General features: G+C 44.6%; 3 protein-coding genes across 3 annotated transcripts; 2 read left to right on the top strand and 1 right to left on the bottom strand.

Annotated features, from left to right (window-relative positions):
* Positions 1-425: 425 nt before the first annotated feature.
* K444DRAFT_601279 (uncharacterized protein) lies at positions 426-3,910 on the top strand (the record flags this gene model as incomplete). Its single annotated transcript, XM_024878668.1, has 2 exons — positions 426-2,664; positions 2,777-3,910. 2 exons carry the CDS (start codon positions 426-428, stop codon positions 3,568-3,570), a joined length of 3,033 nt encoding a protein of 1,010 aa, XP_024727969.1. The 3' UTR covers positions 3,571-3,910.
* A 1,716-nt stretch (positions 3,911-5,626) lies between these two features.
* Positions 5,627-8,783, bottom strand: K444DRAFT_573493 (uncharacterized protein). Its single transcript, XM_024877406.1, has 2 exons — positions 8,292-8,783; positions 5,627-8,155 (listed from the first exon to the last, which is right to left on the bottom strand). Exons 1-2 carry the CDS (start codon positions 8,525-8,527, stop codon positions 6,010-6,012), a joined length of 2,382 nt encoding a protein of 793 aa, XP_024727968.1. The 5' UTR covers positions 8,528-8,783; the 3' UTR covers positions 5,627-6,009.
* Positions 8,784-9,163: 380 nt separating this feature from the next.
* Positions 9,164-13,944, top strand: K444DRAFT_601273 (uncharacterized protein; the record flags this gene model as incomplete). Its single annotated transcript, XM_024878667.1, has 3 exons — positions 9,164-9,643; positions 9,704-13,013; positions 13,067-13,944. The coding sequence occupies 3 exons, from the start codon at positions 9,164-9,166 to the stop codon at positions 13,942-13,944; spliced, it is 4,668 nt and encodes a 1,555-aa protein (XP_024727967.1).
* Positions 13,945-20,380: the final 6,436 nt, after the last annotated feature.

The following is a 20,380-nucleotide window of genomic DNA, read 5'->3' as shown; positions in this document are numbered from 1 at the left end:
ATTTGATTGAGGCATTTTAGTTTGAATGGTGGATGTGGTGGGCGAATTAGTGGGGCGTGCGCAGCTTACTTGTGGAGCACGTTAAGGCTGAGTTATTACTGTATGGGGATCCGGCTTACCTAGCCCGGAACGCAAAATCGATGTTCCGAAAAAGAAAGGCAACCGCGCTGGAAAGCCTCACTTTGACAAACTAGGTTTTTTTTTTGCTTTTTCCTAACCTCATCTTGCAATCAAGCACCCGAGCTCGAGCTATTCCAGAACAGAATTCTGCCGCTTTTGTCCCCGCACCAAAATCCTTCTATGCGCATTGTTCATCTCTTGCGTCCTGGGTCCCTGCGAAGAAACAGCGTCCCAAAGGTGGCTAGGATTTTCGAAGTAGCACGCAAAATTTCAGGGCTTCAGACGCCCGTCATCGGCCCGTTCCAATGGAGGAAGACTTGCTCCCACCCCTGATAGCAAATGGCCTGGAGAAGGTTTTGGCTAATCCAGCTATAAAAGACTATGATGTAGCAGAAAACCTGTCCAACCACGCCATCATCTTGAAGGGGGAGTATGAGATCTATGGCGAGTCTCAGCTTCTTGAGACAGCTGTTCAGCTCGCCCACCTGGCTGTCGAGGCAATGCCCGACGGACACTTCAACAGGATGTTCCCCTTGAACAACCTTGCTGCTATGCTTCACCTGCTCTTCCAGAGAACCCACGACACAGCTGTCCTTGCCGACGCCGCCAGAATCTGCAAGAAAATAGTCGACGAGACTCCCGAGGACAACGGCATGTGGACCGGCAGGGCGAGCAACCTCAGTGTTATGTATGAGGCCCAATACAACGTCACCGGCGACACGACCTACTTGAAACAGGGCATTGAGTTGATGCGCCGGGTGGTGGGCGTCACGTCCGAAGATCACTGGGAGCGGTCAGGATTGCTGGGTAACCTAGCGAACCAGCTCAATAGCCTGTTCAAACGGTACAGGGACCTCGCCGTCGGCGGCGAGGCCATCCAATTCGCCCAACAAGCGGTCGACTGCAGCCGTCCGGGCGACCCGGAAGCTCCGGAATGGCTCAACAGCCTGGGTGTTACCCTCCACGAATACTACAAGCGCAGTTATGAGGCCCGCGTCTTGGAGCTGGCGATTGATGCCTGCAGAAAATCGGTGGCGAAGACGCCCGATACCCACGTCGCCATCGCGCGGCGACTCGACAATCTTTCCGAGTTGCTGCGGAGCTCGTTCCTACGAACAGGGGAACTCGATGCCATGGTGGAGTCCGCCAGGCTCGCGGAACAGGCTGTCAACTCTACGCCGGACGTGCTCGCAGAGAAGAACGACTGGAAACACAACTACGCCACAAAGCTCATGTTGCTGGCTGAGGTCACTGACGACATCTCCATGATGAGAACCGTCGTCGAGCTGTTCCGGGAGTGCGTTCAGTCGACGTCTGAGAAAGATCCGGACAGTCCGGACCACGCCACCCAGCTGAACAGTCTTGGCTGGGCCCTCGGCAAGATTGCCCGAAAGACAGGCGACCCCGCAGCCAGGATGGAAGCCGTCCGGGTCCTCCAGACAAGCGTCGACGCCACTGCCGAGGACCATCCATCCCGGGGGCAGTGGCTGATGAACCTCGGGAACGTGGTAGAACTGCCCGTGCACGAAGCTAACCAGGACGCCGCATCCGTCCCGCTGGGAGATGCCGACCGGGCCCTGGCCTGCTATGTCGAGTCCTTTGAGTCTCTGCATGCGCCCTCGGTTATTCGCATGGCCGCGGCCCGGAATGTGATCCGGGTGCTGGCGGGAAGAGAGCTCTGGGAGCGTGCCGGCCAAGTAGCCGAGTCCGCCATGCAACTGCTCCCCATCATCTGCGGCCGGCAGGCCACGCGAGAAGACCAGCAGAACTCGGCCATCCATGTGTCGGGGCTTGCGGCCGACACCTGCTCAGTCTTTCTCAAGCTCGGCCATGCGGCCAAGGCCATCCAGTGGCTCGAATTTGGCCGTGGCATCGTCCTCGGGTACATGATGGACGACAAGCAAGAACCTGAGGCGCTGTCCTCCCTCCAACAGCGTCACCCGGCCCTCGCCGCGCGCTACGACACCCTGCGGCTCCAGGCGCAGGCGCCTATTAATGCCCAAGATCCTGCCCTAATCGATGTGCTGCGGCACCAGAGGTGGCGGGCCATCCAGGATATGGTCAGCTGCCTCGCCGACATCCGCAAGCTTGATGGCTACGGGAACTTTCTCCTCGAGCCGGATTTCGACGAGCTGGTCGCGCAAGCCGTCGACGGCCCCATTGTGGTGGTTAACCTCACTGACATCGGCTCCGACGCCGTCATCGTAACGCCGAACGGCGCCGACGCAATCCCACTGCCAAAGGCTCGCGCCGTCCAGGCCCCATCGTTGGTGCAGCGCGCATACACCCGGTTCGGGGCGGCCCGGACGGCACTCGCCTCGGAGCGAGATATCTACGCGGAAGAAGATGGCGACGACGGCATCGGAACCAGCGACGAAGAACTCATGTGGCTGTGGCATGGGTGCGTCAAGCCGGTCGTCTCCCGTATGAGGGAGAACAAGCTCTTGGGCCTTCGAGGCGACGACGGCGGCGACGGCGATGTCTTGTCGCGCGTTTGGTGGATCGGTTCGGGTGTCGCAACCGCGCTTCCCTTCCACGCTGCATGTCACGTGCTGCGCACAGGCGTATATATAGCTTCTTCACCGCCATTAGGGCACCATCATTCATACATATATTTACACCAAACACCACGTTTCCACTTCCACAGCTTGTCCAGGCCGTGACACTGCACATGCCGTGGTCACAACATCCGACGGCGGCGGCTGCACCGTCGAAAGTGCTGCAGACCAGATGATACCGTCGTACGCACCTACCATCAAGTCCCTGGGCTATTCGAGGTCCCGGGCGGCGAGCTGCGGCGTCGTCGGGCGGGCCGTGAAAGCCCATCGCGTCCTCGTTGTGGCCATGCCCACAACTCCTGGACAGAGAGCGCTGAAAGGAGCAGATCGCGAAGCGGATGCCATCAAGGACATCTTCGCACCGCTCTCTCCCTGCCAAGTTCTGCGGCACCCCACGGCAGAGCAGGTTCTCGCCTGCATCCCCGGATCAACCATGGTCCATTTCGCCTGCCATGGGTCCGCCGACCTGGTGGATCCGTTAAAGAGCCGCTTCATGCTGCAGAAAGACGGCGGCGGGGGCCCGGCAGCCGACAGTTTGACCTTCTCGATGATATCCGCCGCCACCGTAACGCACGATAGCTCTTGGCTGGCCTTTCTTTCGGCCTGCTCGACAGCCGCGGTGCGGGCCGATCGCCTCAAGGAAGAGAGCCTGCACCTGGCCAGCGCCTTCCAGGTAGCAGGATTCGTGCACATCGTTGCGGCCCTCTGGCCCGCCGACGATGATGCCTGCACGCGTCTAGCGGCTCTATTCTACACGCACCTGACGTGCCCGCAGGGCCAAAGCGGATATGCCTCGCCCGCGTCGGCTTTGAGAAGGGCCACCCTGCAGCTGCAATCCGAGTACCCGAATAGGCCAAGTATTTGGGCGCCCTTCATTCACATCGGCGCATAATCGGAAAAGAAGAGTGCATCCACTGTGGCCGTACAGGCTCCTACTATTGAACTGAACATCAAATAATATACCAGGACGCTATACAGCAATATTTAGAAGCTTTCGTATAATCTCCTCTACGAGTAAAGTCAACAGAGTCAGCTCGCTGGTCTGCCGTATATTCTACCGCAGTATTGGGTCGATAATGACTAAGGTGTCACAGCCGTGAAACTGCTAAATAGGACCCGTTGGAACCTGAGCATCGAAGCCGTCCTATCGTTTTAGACACGATAACAGGCTTCTTCCGGGTCTTTATTTTCCAAAATAAGCAGAAAGAGGGCTAACCTACGGAGGTCCTTATGATTCTAAGCCCGTGTGACGGTTCTCGTGCGCCTGGCACTAAAGGGCACTTGAGACCCGCCTACGGTCCGCTACAGGCCTGGCTTAACTGCGTTACAACCTGCGTCACAAGCAGCAAGCTCTTTGATCCTTTTCTCTTTTCTCTAGTTTAGTATTCTTAGTTAATTAATAAGGACTCATTTATACTTAATCTGTTATATTAACGGTCCCCGCACCGGTCCGGACCTTGCTCGTAAGAGCCCGTCACATAAGGGGAAGTGTTTAATTATTATTGCAGAAAATAAGGAACAGTGATTTGCATAAATGGTTGTCTGATTAAAAAGAAGCTCTAAGGGAGCCTCTGGATCTAGCTAAATAAAGGGGCTACTGAGTAAGTTAAGCTAAGCTCCCTAGTACCCGTATCCGTACGACAATTGTTAATTATTTCTATTACTATAATTACTAACTAACCTAATATAGTAATTCCTAAGGATTTGTAGGGTATTTGATCTAAAATAAAATAAAAGAAGTAGGTCTAGGGTACCGGACCTTTTTTGAAAGGTACCCGAGCTGTAAGCCCCTACTCTAGTCGAAAAAGAAAATCAAAAACAGAGAGGAAATTTCCTTGGAACTCTAGCTTAGGCAAGAGGTTAAAGCAAGTGTGACTAGTATAAAGGAGAATTCAAAACACGTGACAGTATAGCAAATCTTGCTCAGGGTGCTCAGGTTCCTCAGGTGAGTTGACTGAGCCGAGAGTGAGCCGAGGGCGATTAGCGCCTGAGTAAGAGCGGCAAGCTTACTGACCGCATGGGGAGCAGAGGAGGGGGAAAATTGATTGGCAATACCCATGCACCGAACGAGTTATTCATTTCGACGGTATGGATGCTTTGGCGAAAATTAGACTGAGTGGTCGCCATTTACGGGAACGAGCGTCGATTATCTCAGAGGAGGGGGGAGGATGGGGGGTAAGCACTGATTGGGCTATGGATCCACGCAGCCAGGCTTTCGAGGCGTTGCACGAATTTAGACATTTGGGCCCTATGCACCATTCGAAGCGGAGTGGTTTCTGGGAGCCGAATGTTTTGTACAACTGGCCTTATTTTTATCCGCGCTGGCACTCTTATGTGGACTCTGTCGATCTGGGGCCAATGGAGATTGAACGGAGAAAGATGGCTGATATAACGGTTCAACGATTTGACAGGCGCTGGAAAAGGAAGATTGTGGGCTATATGAAGCCACGAAGAATGAACAAGGTTCCCAGGGTCCCAGGAACGTGGATTGACTAATTTAAAGATAGATCCTTCATAGAAATGACAGAGCAGGACGGAATATTGAGTCCTCCTTAGAATATGGTCGTAGTCAAACAGGCCATTTCTTATCTTCTTATTAAGTGTTCTTATTCACGTCAAACACAGAGTATAAACTAAGATATGGGAATGTCATCGTGATCTACTTGCCATCTTCAGATCTAATACCAACGCTATCTATTAATACCAAATGGATCCTTAGATATCTCCAGACTTCGTCCAACCGTGCTAAAGACCATGCATATATTACAAAAGACACGCTTAGCCTTCCCGAGCTGGCCTAACATTTCCTCCGAGGTATCTATTTACGGTCTCCGATGCATATGAGGGTGATTGCGGAACATATCTTGACTTGAGGTTGAGGAATTTTATTAGTATGAATGAGGTTTTTGGCGAAAAGCAGTTTGGTGTTGGTACGAGGCCGTTTGGTAGCATCAAGAAGATAATTAAATTAATGAAAAAGGAATCCACCTTTGAGAAAAGGATTTCCTTTTTATAAGCGAGGAACAGTTCTAGCGTATTTTACTACAGGCTGTGGTGAGAGCTTTGAGAGCGGTGGATATGTATCCAAAATTCGAATCAGGAGTTGATTTCTTACTGTCCATAAATTCCCACTGGCAGGCTGCCCGTGATTTAATTCATCTGCAGAGTGTGTTAATCCAGATCCGTATTTCTTCATATACTTCTGTGCAAGGAAGGTCATAACCCGAGAATCCTTTTATTTGTCACCTCCAGTATTTCCATTCATAACCCTCCGCCCCCCGCACCTCCTCAGGTGGTAGGTTTGATCCCTTATCGGACATCTGATAATTGCTCACCAACTCCTCCCAGCGATAGACCGCTTAGGACCTCCAGCTTTCATCCTGCTCCACAGGCTCCCACCCACCACGGCCGCGCTCGACACACTCTTGTCTTTCTCGACGTGCTCGGGACATCTGCGGGGCGCAAGCTGGCCCTGGGACTCGTAAAAGAACTTGGACATATCGAACTCATGGTTCGGACCGGGGGCCATGCAGATCCAGCGGACCATAGACGATTGCAGCTGCGGCCAGCACGTGCTGCACCAGTGGTAGCTGGGGAACTTGTCGGACTCGTGGGTGCTCGCCAGGCGGACGATCCGGCGGCAGAGCTTATTGGAACAGCATACGGTGGGCTCTATAGCCGGCCAACGCTCTCGAAACTCGTAGTTTCCTGAGACAACCATCTCGCGGTTGCTCTTGAGCTCTAGCTTACGGCAGATGGAATTGCATTCGTGGGAGACGAAGAAAAACTTGAAGCCTTCCTCGTAGAGGTTAGTTTCAGCTAGCTTGAATCTTTCGTGGTCGACCGTCTGGATAGCTGGGTCGGTCAGCAAGTGGCCTACTCCTTGTAAATCGTTCACTAGGAAGTGTCCCCATGAGCGCTCGAAGGTAAAGTGCGAGAAGGCCTGTGCTATCTGGTTGAACGGGTCGGGTTCGTCGAGAGAATCCTCTTTCACAAACATGCTGTTGTTATTATACTTAATATATTCTCCGTCGATAAAGGGCTCAAGGGAGAGGCACCCGCCTTCCGACCCTACTTTCGCCTTGCTTTGTAGGCACGTTGTTACAATAAAATCAATCGGGGGCTCAATTTTCAGCAGACCGTTAAACTCGAGAGCGAAAGCTTTGCAAAGGGCCTGGATCCGCATATCCTCAGCGAGGTGTGCGAGCATCTTGCTGTCGTCTTTAAAGGACTTAACCACGAACTTGCTAGTCGAGGCTGCTGTGCGGGCATAAGAGGCTACGCGTACCGAGCCTTCGGCAAACGGCTTCGACCGTGCACGGATAGTAAGCTGTGTAACGCTCAGCTTGATATTCTCATCGGCGTTCATCATCTCATTGAGCGAGTTGGCGCTCTGCACCACCATGTCGGGGCAGAACCCCTCGACCTCCAGAGTCTCATCCAGCCAGCCAGGTGTGTCCCACTGCGGCGGGTCTTTCTCGAAATACACCTCCCTGGCGCTCCCACCGCTACCCTCATCCTCCCTAATGGCGGTAAGATCGGTAGCCATGCTCTTACCTTTCCCGCCAGCAGCACTACGCCTGGGTACAGTGCTTAATGCCAATGACATACGACCCGCCGTGCGAGAAACAGAGGTAGTGACAGTCCTAACCACCAAATGCCGGAGCTGGCTATACGTGGTGCCAAGCTCCATCTCCTCAAATTGGAGATCGGCGTGCTTGGTGCTTGCTCCACTCCAAAGTCCGCTGCGACTTTTAGAGTACATGCCATTCACTTGGGTGGAGTAAATATTGGACGGGAGAAGCTTGGCGTCCGCATTGGAGGTAGCATAAACCTGGGCGAAGGCCAAGGCCATGCGGTCCGTGGAAGAATTGACACGGAGCAGGGCGTAGTTGACATCGAGTTGGATCAACTGCTTAAGGAGTGGCTCGTAGGTAAGGCCATGCGGCTCACTCCCAGGGTGGGGGTAGTGATCCGAGCCGTCGCCCATGTCGTGTAATACGCCGGCGCCGTGTGGTGGTGCATCTGCAATGTGGATAATGCAACGCGTTTGCTGCTTCCACGAGACGTTCAGCGCCTGATACACGCCACCGAGCACATCTTCGGGGGCGTCCGCTCCGCCAGAGGCGTTCAAACGGCCCAGGAATTGGAAGACTTGATCAGCTGACGGCGTGAAGTCGAGGAATTCGATGTTCGGGAGGTCCCCATGGTCCTTGTAACTCACCACCGCGACACGCACCTCGGACTCGTTGAGAAATGAGTTTTTGATGTCATCCACAATGCTCCTCACCTGCTCCTTAGCAGCGTTGATATAGCTGTACATCGACCCCGTGGTATCGATGAGGAACAGCAGGTCGGCCGAGCATGCGGCTTTGAATAATCCCCCTGTCGCCCGCTGCGGCACGTCCGCCTTCGCCCGCTCCACTTCCCGCTGCAGATGGCGCACCCGAGCCTTGGCATCGGCTGCCGAGAACGTGCTGGTGGTGGATGTGGAAGCGAGCTGCCGACACTGCTGACACTGCTGCTTTTGCTGTCCCGGGCGATGCTGTCGCGGGTGATCTGTCACGGGTGATGCTCTCCCGGGTGATGCTGTCGCGTGTGATCGAGCCCGACCCTACGCGGGTGGCGCCGGGATTCCGCTCACGACTCAACAATTCGGCGGGATTAGGGGGACGGGCGGAGCGGCGGTAGGAGGGCGGAGTGGAACCCACCGACGACGCAGGCGAAGCGGCGCCGCGGGTCAACGAGGCTCGCAGCATCTCGTCTGCCAACGATCGAATTTCGTCTCGCGAAGTCTTCGAGCGGGACACAGAGTGGGGCGAGGTGTAGGGAGGTGGGTTGGAGGCCATGTTGAAGAGACCGTGGATGTAGAACTGCCCTCAGAACACACGAATTGTACTGAGTAGGAGCTGGTGTTGGGGTTGCTGAGAGCCTTATCTATATAGACCCAAAGGAGCTGAAGCGTGGGATGCTTTATGGTTCGCACGACTGGAAAATGGCACTGACCCGATGCAGAGCCCGATGGGGGGTTTGGCCGGCATTGCATTGGCCACGTCACACCTGCTGGTCAAAGTAATGGCTCGCATTGGAGAAGGTTCACCAGCCAGCGCCTCTTGCGCGTTTTTTTTTTGTTCTTGAGCCTATGATCAGTCCAAGCAGCTTGATAAGCCGTCTCAGAGAAGGGTTCTATTTGCGCTTGGTGCCTTGCCTCATTGAACGCATTCTCTTGTCTGATCGCCTAAAGATACCTTGCGGCCCGCCCCAATATTGCGGCTCATCTCATGTAAGCATCGAGGCCCGAAGAGGGGGGGACAGCTGCTGCGGACTTTCGTCAAGCCATTCCTTCTTCCTTTTCATCTCCTATTCCGCGCTTTTGGCAGGTGCATCTGTGCTTGCTCGCGAGCTCAAGCATGCCATATCTTTCCTTGCCTTCGAAGTCCCATTTGGGCTCAGCAGTCGCGACATCCCACGACTTTGGTCGAATAATGGACTCCCTCCACGAGGCTGAGTTACAAATCGAGGCCATCCTAGACGAGGTTGAGTTATCTCCACCACAGCGGATTCCGACTTTGGCCGAGCCACAGATTCGTGATTTTGGGGCCTCACTTCCAAGCAACATCGATGAAGTACGGTCCTTGCTCGTCCAAGAACGAACCAGCGAGCCTGGCTACCGGCAACCCGGCCAGCAGAAACGGCATATTTTCAGGTCGAAGAAGAGCAAAGAGGCAAAATGCAATACAGTCAATTGGACTTTCACTAAGCATGAGGTCGCAAAGGCATTTGATGATCTCCTGTCTAGCACGCCGCTCCCAGCGCCTGGTATTGCGCAAGCTCTGCTGTCTCAAGCATGCGTAGCCTCTTTGGAGGAGCTATGGTGTCACTTCTACGATCCACAGTTGGAGAAGAGAACGGCAAGCCGCTCCAAAATCCCTAAGCCTCCCGCGCTGCCTAAGTCCATATCTTCCGTGGTTCTCAGGATTAGATCATCCGTGGCTCTCGAGAAGACATTCGCCATGGTTCCCGAGATTACGTGGCTGGACGAGGTTTGTGGCCAAGAAAACCTTGAATACATCCGTTTGATGTGCCAGGCTGGGTTGGACCAGGCTGCATTGGACAGGGCATTCGGAATTGTACTGTCGAAGCACTCAATGGAGGCAATGGAGGTGCTTCTCAGCTTTGGTGCGGTTGCTTCTACTGCCTGCCGAGATGCTATCCAAGAACGCGTCAAGCTTCGTGATGTTGCTTTGGTGAGGCTTCTGTTGTCTGCTCCAAACGCGATGAGCGTCGAGGCCTGGCGGGGTTGCTTGGAGGCGGAAGTTCAGAGCTTGGATGACGGATGGATACGATCTCTCGAACCCCTCCTACTGTGCCTCGCTCACCGTCCCCAGGTGGCTTGCACGCATCTGCTCCACAAAGCACTGGAACTACAGAATCTCCCGGCCACGGCAATCATGCTCGCTTACGGGTGGGGGAAGCACCTTTTTGGAAATGTCTTCGACCCCTACGTTCGCCAGCTCACATGCGAAATTGCTTCCCGTATTCAGGACGACATCCGTAGGCACAAGTTTTTCACGGTGCTTGTTAAAGCTGAATTCGTGGCGGACAGTCTGGTTCTTCGCGAAGAGTTGGTGAAGGACGTGAAAACTCGTCACCTCCCATTGATCAAACTCTTAGCTGAAGCTGGCGTCATTGTGGACACGGAGCCCCATAACGCACTCTACTGGGCAGTTTCGCGCATGGAATTTGACATACTGGAGTTGTTCAAAAGTTGCAAGTTCACTTCGCCCATCTCACTGGCACTGAAATTCGTGCCCGACTCAACATCAGAGCAGGATATGGTACGGCTCGTGGGAATTTTGGGGCCGCTGGGACTGGCTGGCGAGGCGCTGGACTCGTACTTGATTCGTGCAGTGGGAAGGCGGCGCCTTCAGCTCGTTGGCGCGTTAATTCTCTATGGCGCGTCGATTGAGTTTGAACAAGCTTGCGTTATACAGACAGCCCTAGAAAATGCGGACCTCGACATACTCAGCGTCCTTCTTCGGAACAATTGCTCAGCGAAGCTCCTCTCGGCTACAATACCCACCGCGATGATCTTAAAACCGAGACATATCCGACTACAGGCAATGAAGGCTCTCGTCGAGAAAGGAGTACTGCCTCAAGAGCTCGGCATTCCGCTACGGAGCCTGGTGTCTGAAGAAGGCGATGTAGACTCTGAATTAATTCAGCTTCTACTTCAGCATAAAGCACCCGTGGATGGAGTTGGCGACAACGCCAACAATGTTGTCTTGGTAGCCGCGCAGAGAGGCAACTTATCGATACTCAGAATGCTATGTGATGCTAGCCACTGCCGAAACGAGACTTTGTCTTGGGCTGTTCCCGTCGCCTTCAGCGTGATGGATACTTACGGGTATGATGTGGCACAGAATATGATCAAGCTATTACTTCAAAAGGGGGCGGCTGGCCTACCAATCCACCAGACCCTCCTGGCTGCAGCTAAGCAATCCCGACTGGATATTGTACGCCTCTTGCTGAAACATGGTGCTGACGCAAACTACGCGAGCGGCGCTTCCTTTGGCATTGCGCTTACGACATCGAATTTCAAATTGTTACAGATACTATGCGCATCGTGTCCGCTTAAACGAGTGAGCATTGAATCTGGGTTCTTCGTGGCCCTCGATCCACGGTATTATACCTCTGAGGCTCTGGAACTACTTCTTAGCTCCACCCGATATGCTGATGCTGCGTTGAATACTTTATGGTCCTCTGAGAAGTTGAGAGGCAATCCTAATATAACTACGATTGTTCCGTGTCTCCTTCGACATGGATTGGATGTCAACCTTAGAAACGGAGTCCTCCTCTCGTTCGCCATCCGAGAAAAGAATGTTCTTCTTCTCGTAAGGATTCTCTCTGCAAACCCGAGCATTACCTCGTTAAAAGCAGCATTTCATACAGCCACTTACGCCAACCCTAGGAGCTTGGAACTTGATACTATGGGGCTTCTTTTGGAGAAGGCGAAGTCGGCCGAGATTGGGCAATCAGAATCTCTATTGCAACAGATACATTCTGCATTATCTGGGGATTTTGCAGGGCTTCGGCTCCTCCTTCGCCATAAAGCAGTAGCTACTTCTTACACTTTCACCAAGGCATGTCTTGCAACAGCATCATCTACGATAAGTTGGAACGAAAAACAAGAAGTCTATCAATCTCTGCTTGCCCCTAGTGCTGGGGTATTGACAGAGGACATGTCAAAATTACTTGCTCATTCTGTTATGAGCCTCCCAGAGTGCACGCAGCTGCCACAACTATTATTGGCATATGGCGCCGAAGTTAAATTTGAAAGCCTCAAGGTAGCTCTGGAAACATCTTCTCTCGAATTGCTCGACGTGCTGGTTAGCAGCATCAAGAGTGCCGACACAGTAGTGAGAACGTTCAAACATGCCCGGCAAATCACGATGGCTTCAGAAAGGAGATATTGGATTTATCAACATCTGTTGGCCAAAGGGATCCCAAGCGATGACGTTTCTGAGGCTCTCCTTGACTCGTTGAAGCTCCTTGACTCGTTGAAGGTTGTTGACCTCGGTGATTTGTCTTTTCCGAAACTACTTCTCGAAAATGGCGCCTCTCCCGGCTATCAAAAAGGCGAACCGTTCTCCCTTGCCCTTCGAGCGAACTCCCCGAACTCTCTCGTGGCTGTGAGGCTTCTGACCCAATACCTTGTCGACGACAACATGGCCGCTGGTGCATTTGAGGTTGTACGCAAGACTCCCTTGCCCAAAAAGCATGCACGAGTGGAGATCTATCGTCTCTTGTTGGAATGGAACATCCGCAAATCGTCCATTTCTCAAGCTCTTGTAGATAGCTTCAAGGGCGGCTGCCCCGATATTTCCTTTTTGCAATTACTCTTGGCAAAGGGTGCCGACCCAAACAAAGACAATGGCCACTGCTTTGCCGTAACTGCCAAAACGGGAGCGCTGGCCGAGTTTCGAGCTCTCAGTAGATATGCAAAGCGGCGAGTAGTTCTGAAAGTGCTTCTGAAAAATTTCCAAGAGGAATCGGAAATCATAGAGTGGTTTAAGGTGTGTCTTAAGGAACAACCCCGATTGGAGAAAATTGGCCAGGATGAGTTAGTGTTCCAATGTATGCGAAAATTCCCAGGAGGAACCAAGCTCTTGAAGGTTCTCCTTGACCAAGGGTTGTCTGCATCAGCGAAAACGGATCACTCCCTTTGCGCTAGCTGGAAGCCTGAACCATGTACAGCCCTGATCTGGGCTCTTTTTTCAAAGCCTAGGATTGAGAACAATGTCATCCTCATGCTCTTGTCTCGAGGAGAAGCAGGTATGTTGTACATTTGCCATATTGTATTTCCTTGCGACTAAAAAACGGTGCAGCATTCCCAGCGTATTCGACGCCACTGACAAAGGTATCTGCGGCTTTTGGCTGCCTCCTGGACAAAACGCGCATTCCCATCTTGAAAGCTTTGCTCGATCTGGATAGAGACCAAATATCAGATTACGTGATTCCTGGATCCTCGTTTGGTCCCCTGGCTATGTACCCACAGGTATTCCAAAAGGACTCGGACCTATTAGACCCTGCCGGCGAGCTCCTTCTGCCCGAAGCCTGTCTACACTTGGGCAACTTCGAAGCCTTTCGCCTCGTAGCGCGTGAGATGACGCCGAACGACGGAATGCTTCACCTCGCCGCGCTTCTGGCGCTGCCTAAATTCGTCAAATGGCTTCTAAAATTTCATGATGCAAACCACAGAGCAGAAGAGTTCGACAACATGGTGCCGCTTGCTTGTGTCTGCGCATCGACGCCCCACCCTTGGTGTAAGATCGCCAACGAAGAATCGGACTGGAAGAACCGGCAGAAAGATACAATGCACCTCCTCGCTGGTGTAACCAGTGCAGAGTGGCGGTATAGAAACATGACGATTCTCCATTGGGCAATGGAAAACGGGCTTGAGACGGCCAAGGCCATGGTCAAGGCCCTAGATATCCGCCACGACCCACAGAGAGATGAAAAGTATCTCTACATGGACCGAGACGGGATAGAGTACTCGCCGCAGCAATACGTAATGAAAGTTTGGGACTCCGATGAGAAAGAGAAGGAAGCCCTCATTTCATGCCTTGAAGCTGCCACATTAAAGTCCCGCTACTTTAAAAGGATACTACCCAGCAAAGGAGAGCAACCGCCGGGCTATCACGGCTTGCCCCTTAGTTACGCTGACGTGTGGGATGAGAAAAGGTTCGGGAAGAAGGTGATGTAGAATTGGTAAGGTGTGCCTCCAGGAATATGTACAGGGTTTTCTAATGGCTTGAGGCACCCCAGATTTTAACTCCCTTCAATATATAATAGGCCTCCTTACGCCCTCAGTGAGAATTTCGCTTAGGATCGATCCTCAACAATCCTAAGCGATCCAGTCCAAAATCGATCCAGGATCGATACAGGTTTTACCTCAGGTGTCATCGCCAAGCCCGGACGAAATGAATGCCTTCTTCGTCTCAGACTTCAGGATCTATCCGCCCACGACTTTCTCCTACTTCGCGCTGTATGCTATCTGGGCTGACCATCGAATCCAAAAACTCGTGCCCGGTTCCTTGAAAACTTGGTTAATGAATGGTACGGACATCCGGCGTGGGGAATCGGGCTCACGTATATCGGCTCTCTGCCGACAGATTGTCCCCGCAATATAGGGACTACCTGCTTTTCCGATGGCCTGCGCGGACTCTCATCGTTGCGGCTGGCAAGGTGGTATAATCTCTTCAGAAGATCGTCCTCATGATGCGGTCAAGCTTATGGAAAATGGGAGAAAGCTAAATCGGAGACTGTTGGGGGCGCCCGAAGATGAGGCAACCCCCTACTGTTCACAGAGACAGCACGGGTTTGGCTCGAAGGAGGAGAAATACCTATCGGATTTGAGAGGCTTTAGCAAGACAAATCAGGGGTCCGGTTCCTATAGTAGCGTTGTATGTTTAGTACGATGTTACCTGGTTTCGCAAGCCCGTCACGTGATCGAATCCCGCCGAGAGGGCATCCAACGGATGCTCACAAGCAATGTGGCTGTTGTTACAGGACCACAAACACGAATATTCACTCTCAGCTGGCTTCATGGCCTACGGTCGACTTCGACGGGAGAAATCAGAGCAAGTTCTCAACTGAGGTGAAGCGGGGCGGAGGAAAGGGGCATTAGCGGGCTTGTACTCCGTTTCACCAGGTGACAGCAAGGGAGAATTGCTTAGATAAATTTCATAGTATAGCGACGTTTGCAACTCGAAATAACACTTTAGGCGAGTATCTTGCCCTAAGCAAAACATACACTTTTGAAAATTCTTGCGGGAACCTTACCGTTTTCGAATTATCATGTTCTTTCAGCATATACTCCCCACCCCACAAAAATGGACCCACCTCTTTATTCTTCTCTGCAACACACTGCGAGACTATCTACTATAAACGTCGCAGTGGATTTGAGTTGGATCCTAAATCCGTGGACCAGGGTGTTGAGATGAGGAGCCCCCCGAAAGCGCCAACACAGTGTCTATTCTGTCGGGGCAAACTGGTGGAAAGTCGAGGGCACCAAGTCCCTTCTAACTTCTTGCAACCTACCATCTGCCATAAATGCCACGGCATCTCTCCCAACCTTCGTGTGTAGGTTGCCAAGCCTATGAGCAATGATGATGACAGTATGGCCTTTCTGCGTGAACTCCTCGTCAACGACTTGGTAGATGTACTGAGGCCCACAGCTAGCTAGTCGACAAAACAGAGAAGCAAGATTTGATTTTCTGATTTTCGATTTCTGATTTTCTGATTTCTGATTTTCTGATTTCTGACAACCGTGCATGCCTGCCCCTCTATTTTTAGGGTATGCCTCACTGTTGCTCCAGTAATTTAGCGCTTATGTCACTAAAAGTACTTTGTAATAGTAATATATGGCCTGAACTTATAATATATTAATACTATTAATACCTTATTTAATTATATTAAAATGCTATAATATTCTATAAATCTTTTACTATATTATAATACTATTATTAAATAGGCTTATATAAACGTTTCCTATAAAACAATTATAATAAGATTAAAAGATTTATAGAAAATCAATATTAATACCTATATAATCGAATACTAACTATAAGAATAGAATATTCAAGTATATACTCAAATAGTAAATATGCCTTTTCTTTATATATAGATTATAATTCTATCTTATCTGAGAGATATAGATAAGAAAATACTTAAGGATCTTAAAAATTATAACTATATAGCTTTAATTACTAGAGTTATTTATATATACAAGAAGCTTAGTCTTATTTACTATATAACTATAATAGATAGGTAAGCAGTAGATAAATAACTATTTGTAATATTATAGAATAAGCTAAATAATAGACAGATTACAAGTTATAAATAGTAGTATTTATATATATATTTCTATTAATAAGGTTTACTAGTAACCCGATTAGTCTTTTTATACTTTACTATTTTGCCCTAGCTTAAAAGATTAGAGCCTTATTTACTAATATATTTTATTATTTATAAGAAGAGCTTATATATAATATTATAACTTCTGGATTCCGAGACAATTATATTATAAATATAATAGATATAGTTTAAGAAAAAAGAATATATTATATCTGGGCTAGACTGAATTTAGTTAATTAATAGATATAATAAGCTATTACTATTTGAAATTAAGATATATACTTATATTAATATTTATTTATATAATATTATCTGGGTATATATTAGAATCTCTAATTAGATTACCTATTTAATTATATAGTAGTATCTTTAGATTTATACTTAAATAGACTACTGCCCTTACTTCTTTAGGGCTAATTAAGGCTCTGAACTTCCCTTTATTACTAAAATATACTTTGCATTCTTATAAATAGCTAATCTATTAGTTATATATATAGAGAACTACTTTATTTCTAGAAAAAATACTAAGAATTAATAAGTTAAATTCTAGTAATAGAAGCTTTAGAAAAGCCAGCTATACTAGTAATATATAAGTAATTCTATTTCCCTATATTTGCCTCTTATTCTTTCTATTATTAGAAGAAAGTATTAGATACTAATAATTATACTATTTTTTATTAAGGCTATTAGGTCTAATATTATAATAGCAGATTATATAACTAATTTCAATTAGTATATATAAAACTACTTTTAGGAACTGGCCTATACTAGAAGTTATAATTACTAATATTTATAGAACTAGATTACTTTACTAGTACTTTATATATAGTAAATCTAAAATAAGATATATAGATTTATAGATTTATAAAATATCTATAGAATTAGAAAAAACAGATCTAGGCCTAATATAGTAGCTAGTAAGTTATTTAGATTATATATAAGACTTTTAGGTAAGATATAGTACTAGAATTATTCTATAGATATAGAGCTTTATAATATAATTCTTAATAATTATTTAGTTTAAGATAAGTAATATAATTTTATATAGCTCTATATAAATAGTTTACTTATATACTAATATAGATATTAATAAGTTTCTATTAAGAGAAATACTAGAATAGTATTATTAGAAGCTTATATTTTATAATACAAATATAACTAATATTTATATAAAAAATACTAATAGAAATAGTAACTAATTATATATTCAAGTTTACTACTAGCTCTAATATATAGTTCGGATATATATAGCCTCAGGGCAGCTACTAATATTAGGAGAGTTCGAAAAGCTAACTAGTAAATATAATATTACTATTATATAGAATAGAATTCTCAAATAAATTATTCTAATAAATATAGAATATATAAGTAATATATAGGCTAGAAGAATACTTATATAGTTCCTAATAGTCTAGAACTTTATCTAGAAATGGCTTTTTATTAGTAATATTTCTAATAATATAAAATAGTTAAATAAGCTAGTTATAAAATAACTAGATATATTAAGATAAATATTATTTATTATTAAATATATTATTTTCGAAATTCTCTTTTTACTTTTAAGAATAATACTAATAGAATTATTAAGTTTATTTACTATATAAATATTTTATATTCTCAAATTCTTATCTTTTAAAATAGTACTATTATTTCTCAAAACCTGCTTTAATACTATATATTTTATAGTTAAATACTAATATAATAATATCTAATATTATAAATTCTATTAATCTACTAATAATAAATATAATATAAAGACTATTATTTTACTTGCCTAAAATAGTAATACTAGTAGATTTGAATCTTATAGCTCTAAAATTCTGCCTATATTTACTCTTTCTTTTATACCTAAAATACTTTAGATCTCTAGCTCTTTTTAGTATTCTTATTCTATATCTTTTTTTCCAGAAATATTTACTATATCTATTTCTCTAATTACTATTACTATATAGCTACTAGGTATTATTTCTATTCTATTTCAAGCTTCTTTTATTCTAATAGCTCTATAATTACTCTTTTCTATATTTCCTTTTACTATAAGCTATATTACTTAATCTAATTACTTTTCTAGTAATATTTATATTATTATATAAGTTTAATAGGTTATAAATATAAGAGTTATTTAGGCTACTATTTAGGTTATAGCTTCTTATATTAATAATAAGCTACCTGAAGCCTTTTAAGGTCTTATAAATTAAAATATAGCCGGATCTAGTTTTATAGAATTATAGACTATAGTTTTATAGCTAGTTCTTTATAAGTAAATATTTAATAATATAAAGAATTAGAAAGCTAAGTAAAGAACTATTCAATTTTCTAAAGAAATTAGTAATAAGTTTTCTTCTATTTCTTTTACTAGATTCTTTATATAAATTCTAATAAATGTTTTTTAATAAATGGCTTTTAATTTAAAATAAATAATTAAGTCTTTTCTACTCTTTCTAATATAGTTTCTTAGTAGCTACTTTCTTATTTCTCTTTCTATATTAGTAAACCTATCTACTATTATTAATTTATTAATAATATAAATAAACTAGTATTCTATATTAGTCCTAATAATAAAAGAGCTTAGAAACTTATAGTCTTACTAGGTTCTATTTAAACTGTCTTTAACCTTTTCTACTATAATATATATCTAATCCCTAAAAATATCTGAATAATTTTCTTTATTTTATATTAGAATAAGACTTTATATAAAGATTTCTATTTTGAAGTTATTTATAAAGAACTAGAAAATATTTAGAAAATATAGTAATTTGAGAAGATTAAATAATAAACTAAAAAGATCTAGAAAGTCTAGAAAAGTATTATTTACTAGTATAGATATAAGATTTTAAAAGCAAGAAAAAATCTAATAAACTAGTAAATAAATAAAGATATATATATAATTCTTTCTTTTAATTCTGGTTTCTACTTTTTATTTCTTTTATAGATTCTTGTTTTTAGGTTTAATTAACTTATATATACCAGGATTTTTCTTTACTTACTAATCTCTAGAAACTATAAGATAATATAGAAAGTATTACTAAAAATACTACTAAAGCTAATTCTAATAATAATAATAATAATAATATTAAACTATTAATAATAATAATAATAGTAGTAGGCTATTAGATTCTTCTTTAATTTTATTATTCTTTTTTCTAGTAAAGAAAACTATAGTTAATCTTATAAATTATATAAGTATTACTTTATAGTAATAAATATATTAAAAATATAAATATATTATCTCTCTTTCTTATTAGATATAGAGAATTAATAGATATAATATCTTTAGCTTTATAAATAAAACCCAAGATATCTGGGCTATTACTAGTATTCTATCTATTATATTAGATAGAAGTTTAATTATTATTATTAAACTTTCTAGACTAATTAACCTTATTACTTCTAAGTAAATCTATTATATAAAGTCTAATAAATTATATATAAATATCTACTAAAATTAAGATAATTAAGAAAAAATAGATCTAATATTTAATATGTTTTTTTCTATATCTTATAATTAGCTTAGTACTATTTTAAGTCTTATTTTCTTATAAATATATATATACTTGAAATTTATAATTAATACTTTAAAGTAATACTCTTTAATTAGTTCTTATATAATTTAAAAGTCAAATTACTAAATTTAATACTTTTATAATATTTAAATTCACTTAAGTTTATAAAGTCTTATAATTATTAGAGCCTTTATAATTTTTTATCTTTTAAGTTTAATACCTAAACTATATTATATATTCTACTTTTAGTATAGAGAAAACTTCTAAAAGTCTAGAATTATAAAGAAATTTTTATATTAAAAATATATTAAGGATATATTATATTATAATAATAAAATTACAGGTATTTATATATAAATATATAATATATTAGACTAATTATACTAAAAATTATATTATATCTATATATAAAGTTACTAATTACTTTATATTAATACTAGATCTATATAATTAGCTAGCTATAGAAAAGCTCTAAAGCCCGAAACTTATAAAGAATCTTAAAAGCTTTAGAGCTTCCGAACTATTACTAATATCTAGTACTTTTTAGAAAAAGAGTATAATATATTCTATAATAAGTAACCTGTTATAGATTACTTAATCTTTAAATTAAATAGGAAATCTGAGACCTAGGCTTATAATTCAAGTCTTATTAAAGTTATTAAAGTCTTTACTAGCTAGTATTATAAATTTAATATAAATATTATAGAAATCCTATAGGTTCTATTTTAATTTATCTAGAAAGTATATATAATATATTCTTATATTTATTTTATTAATATT

Source organism: Hyaloscypha bicolor, assembly GCF_002865645.1.
Source record: "Hyaloscypha bicolor E unplaced genomic scaffold K444scaffold_182, whole genome shotgun sequence".
NCBI classification, from domain to species: Eukaryota; Fungi; Ascomycota; class Leotiomycetes; order Helotiales; family Hyaloscyphaceae; genus Hyaloscypha; species Hyaloscypha bicolor.
This window is presented reverse-complemented; position numbering and strand designations above follow the sequence as displayed.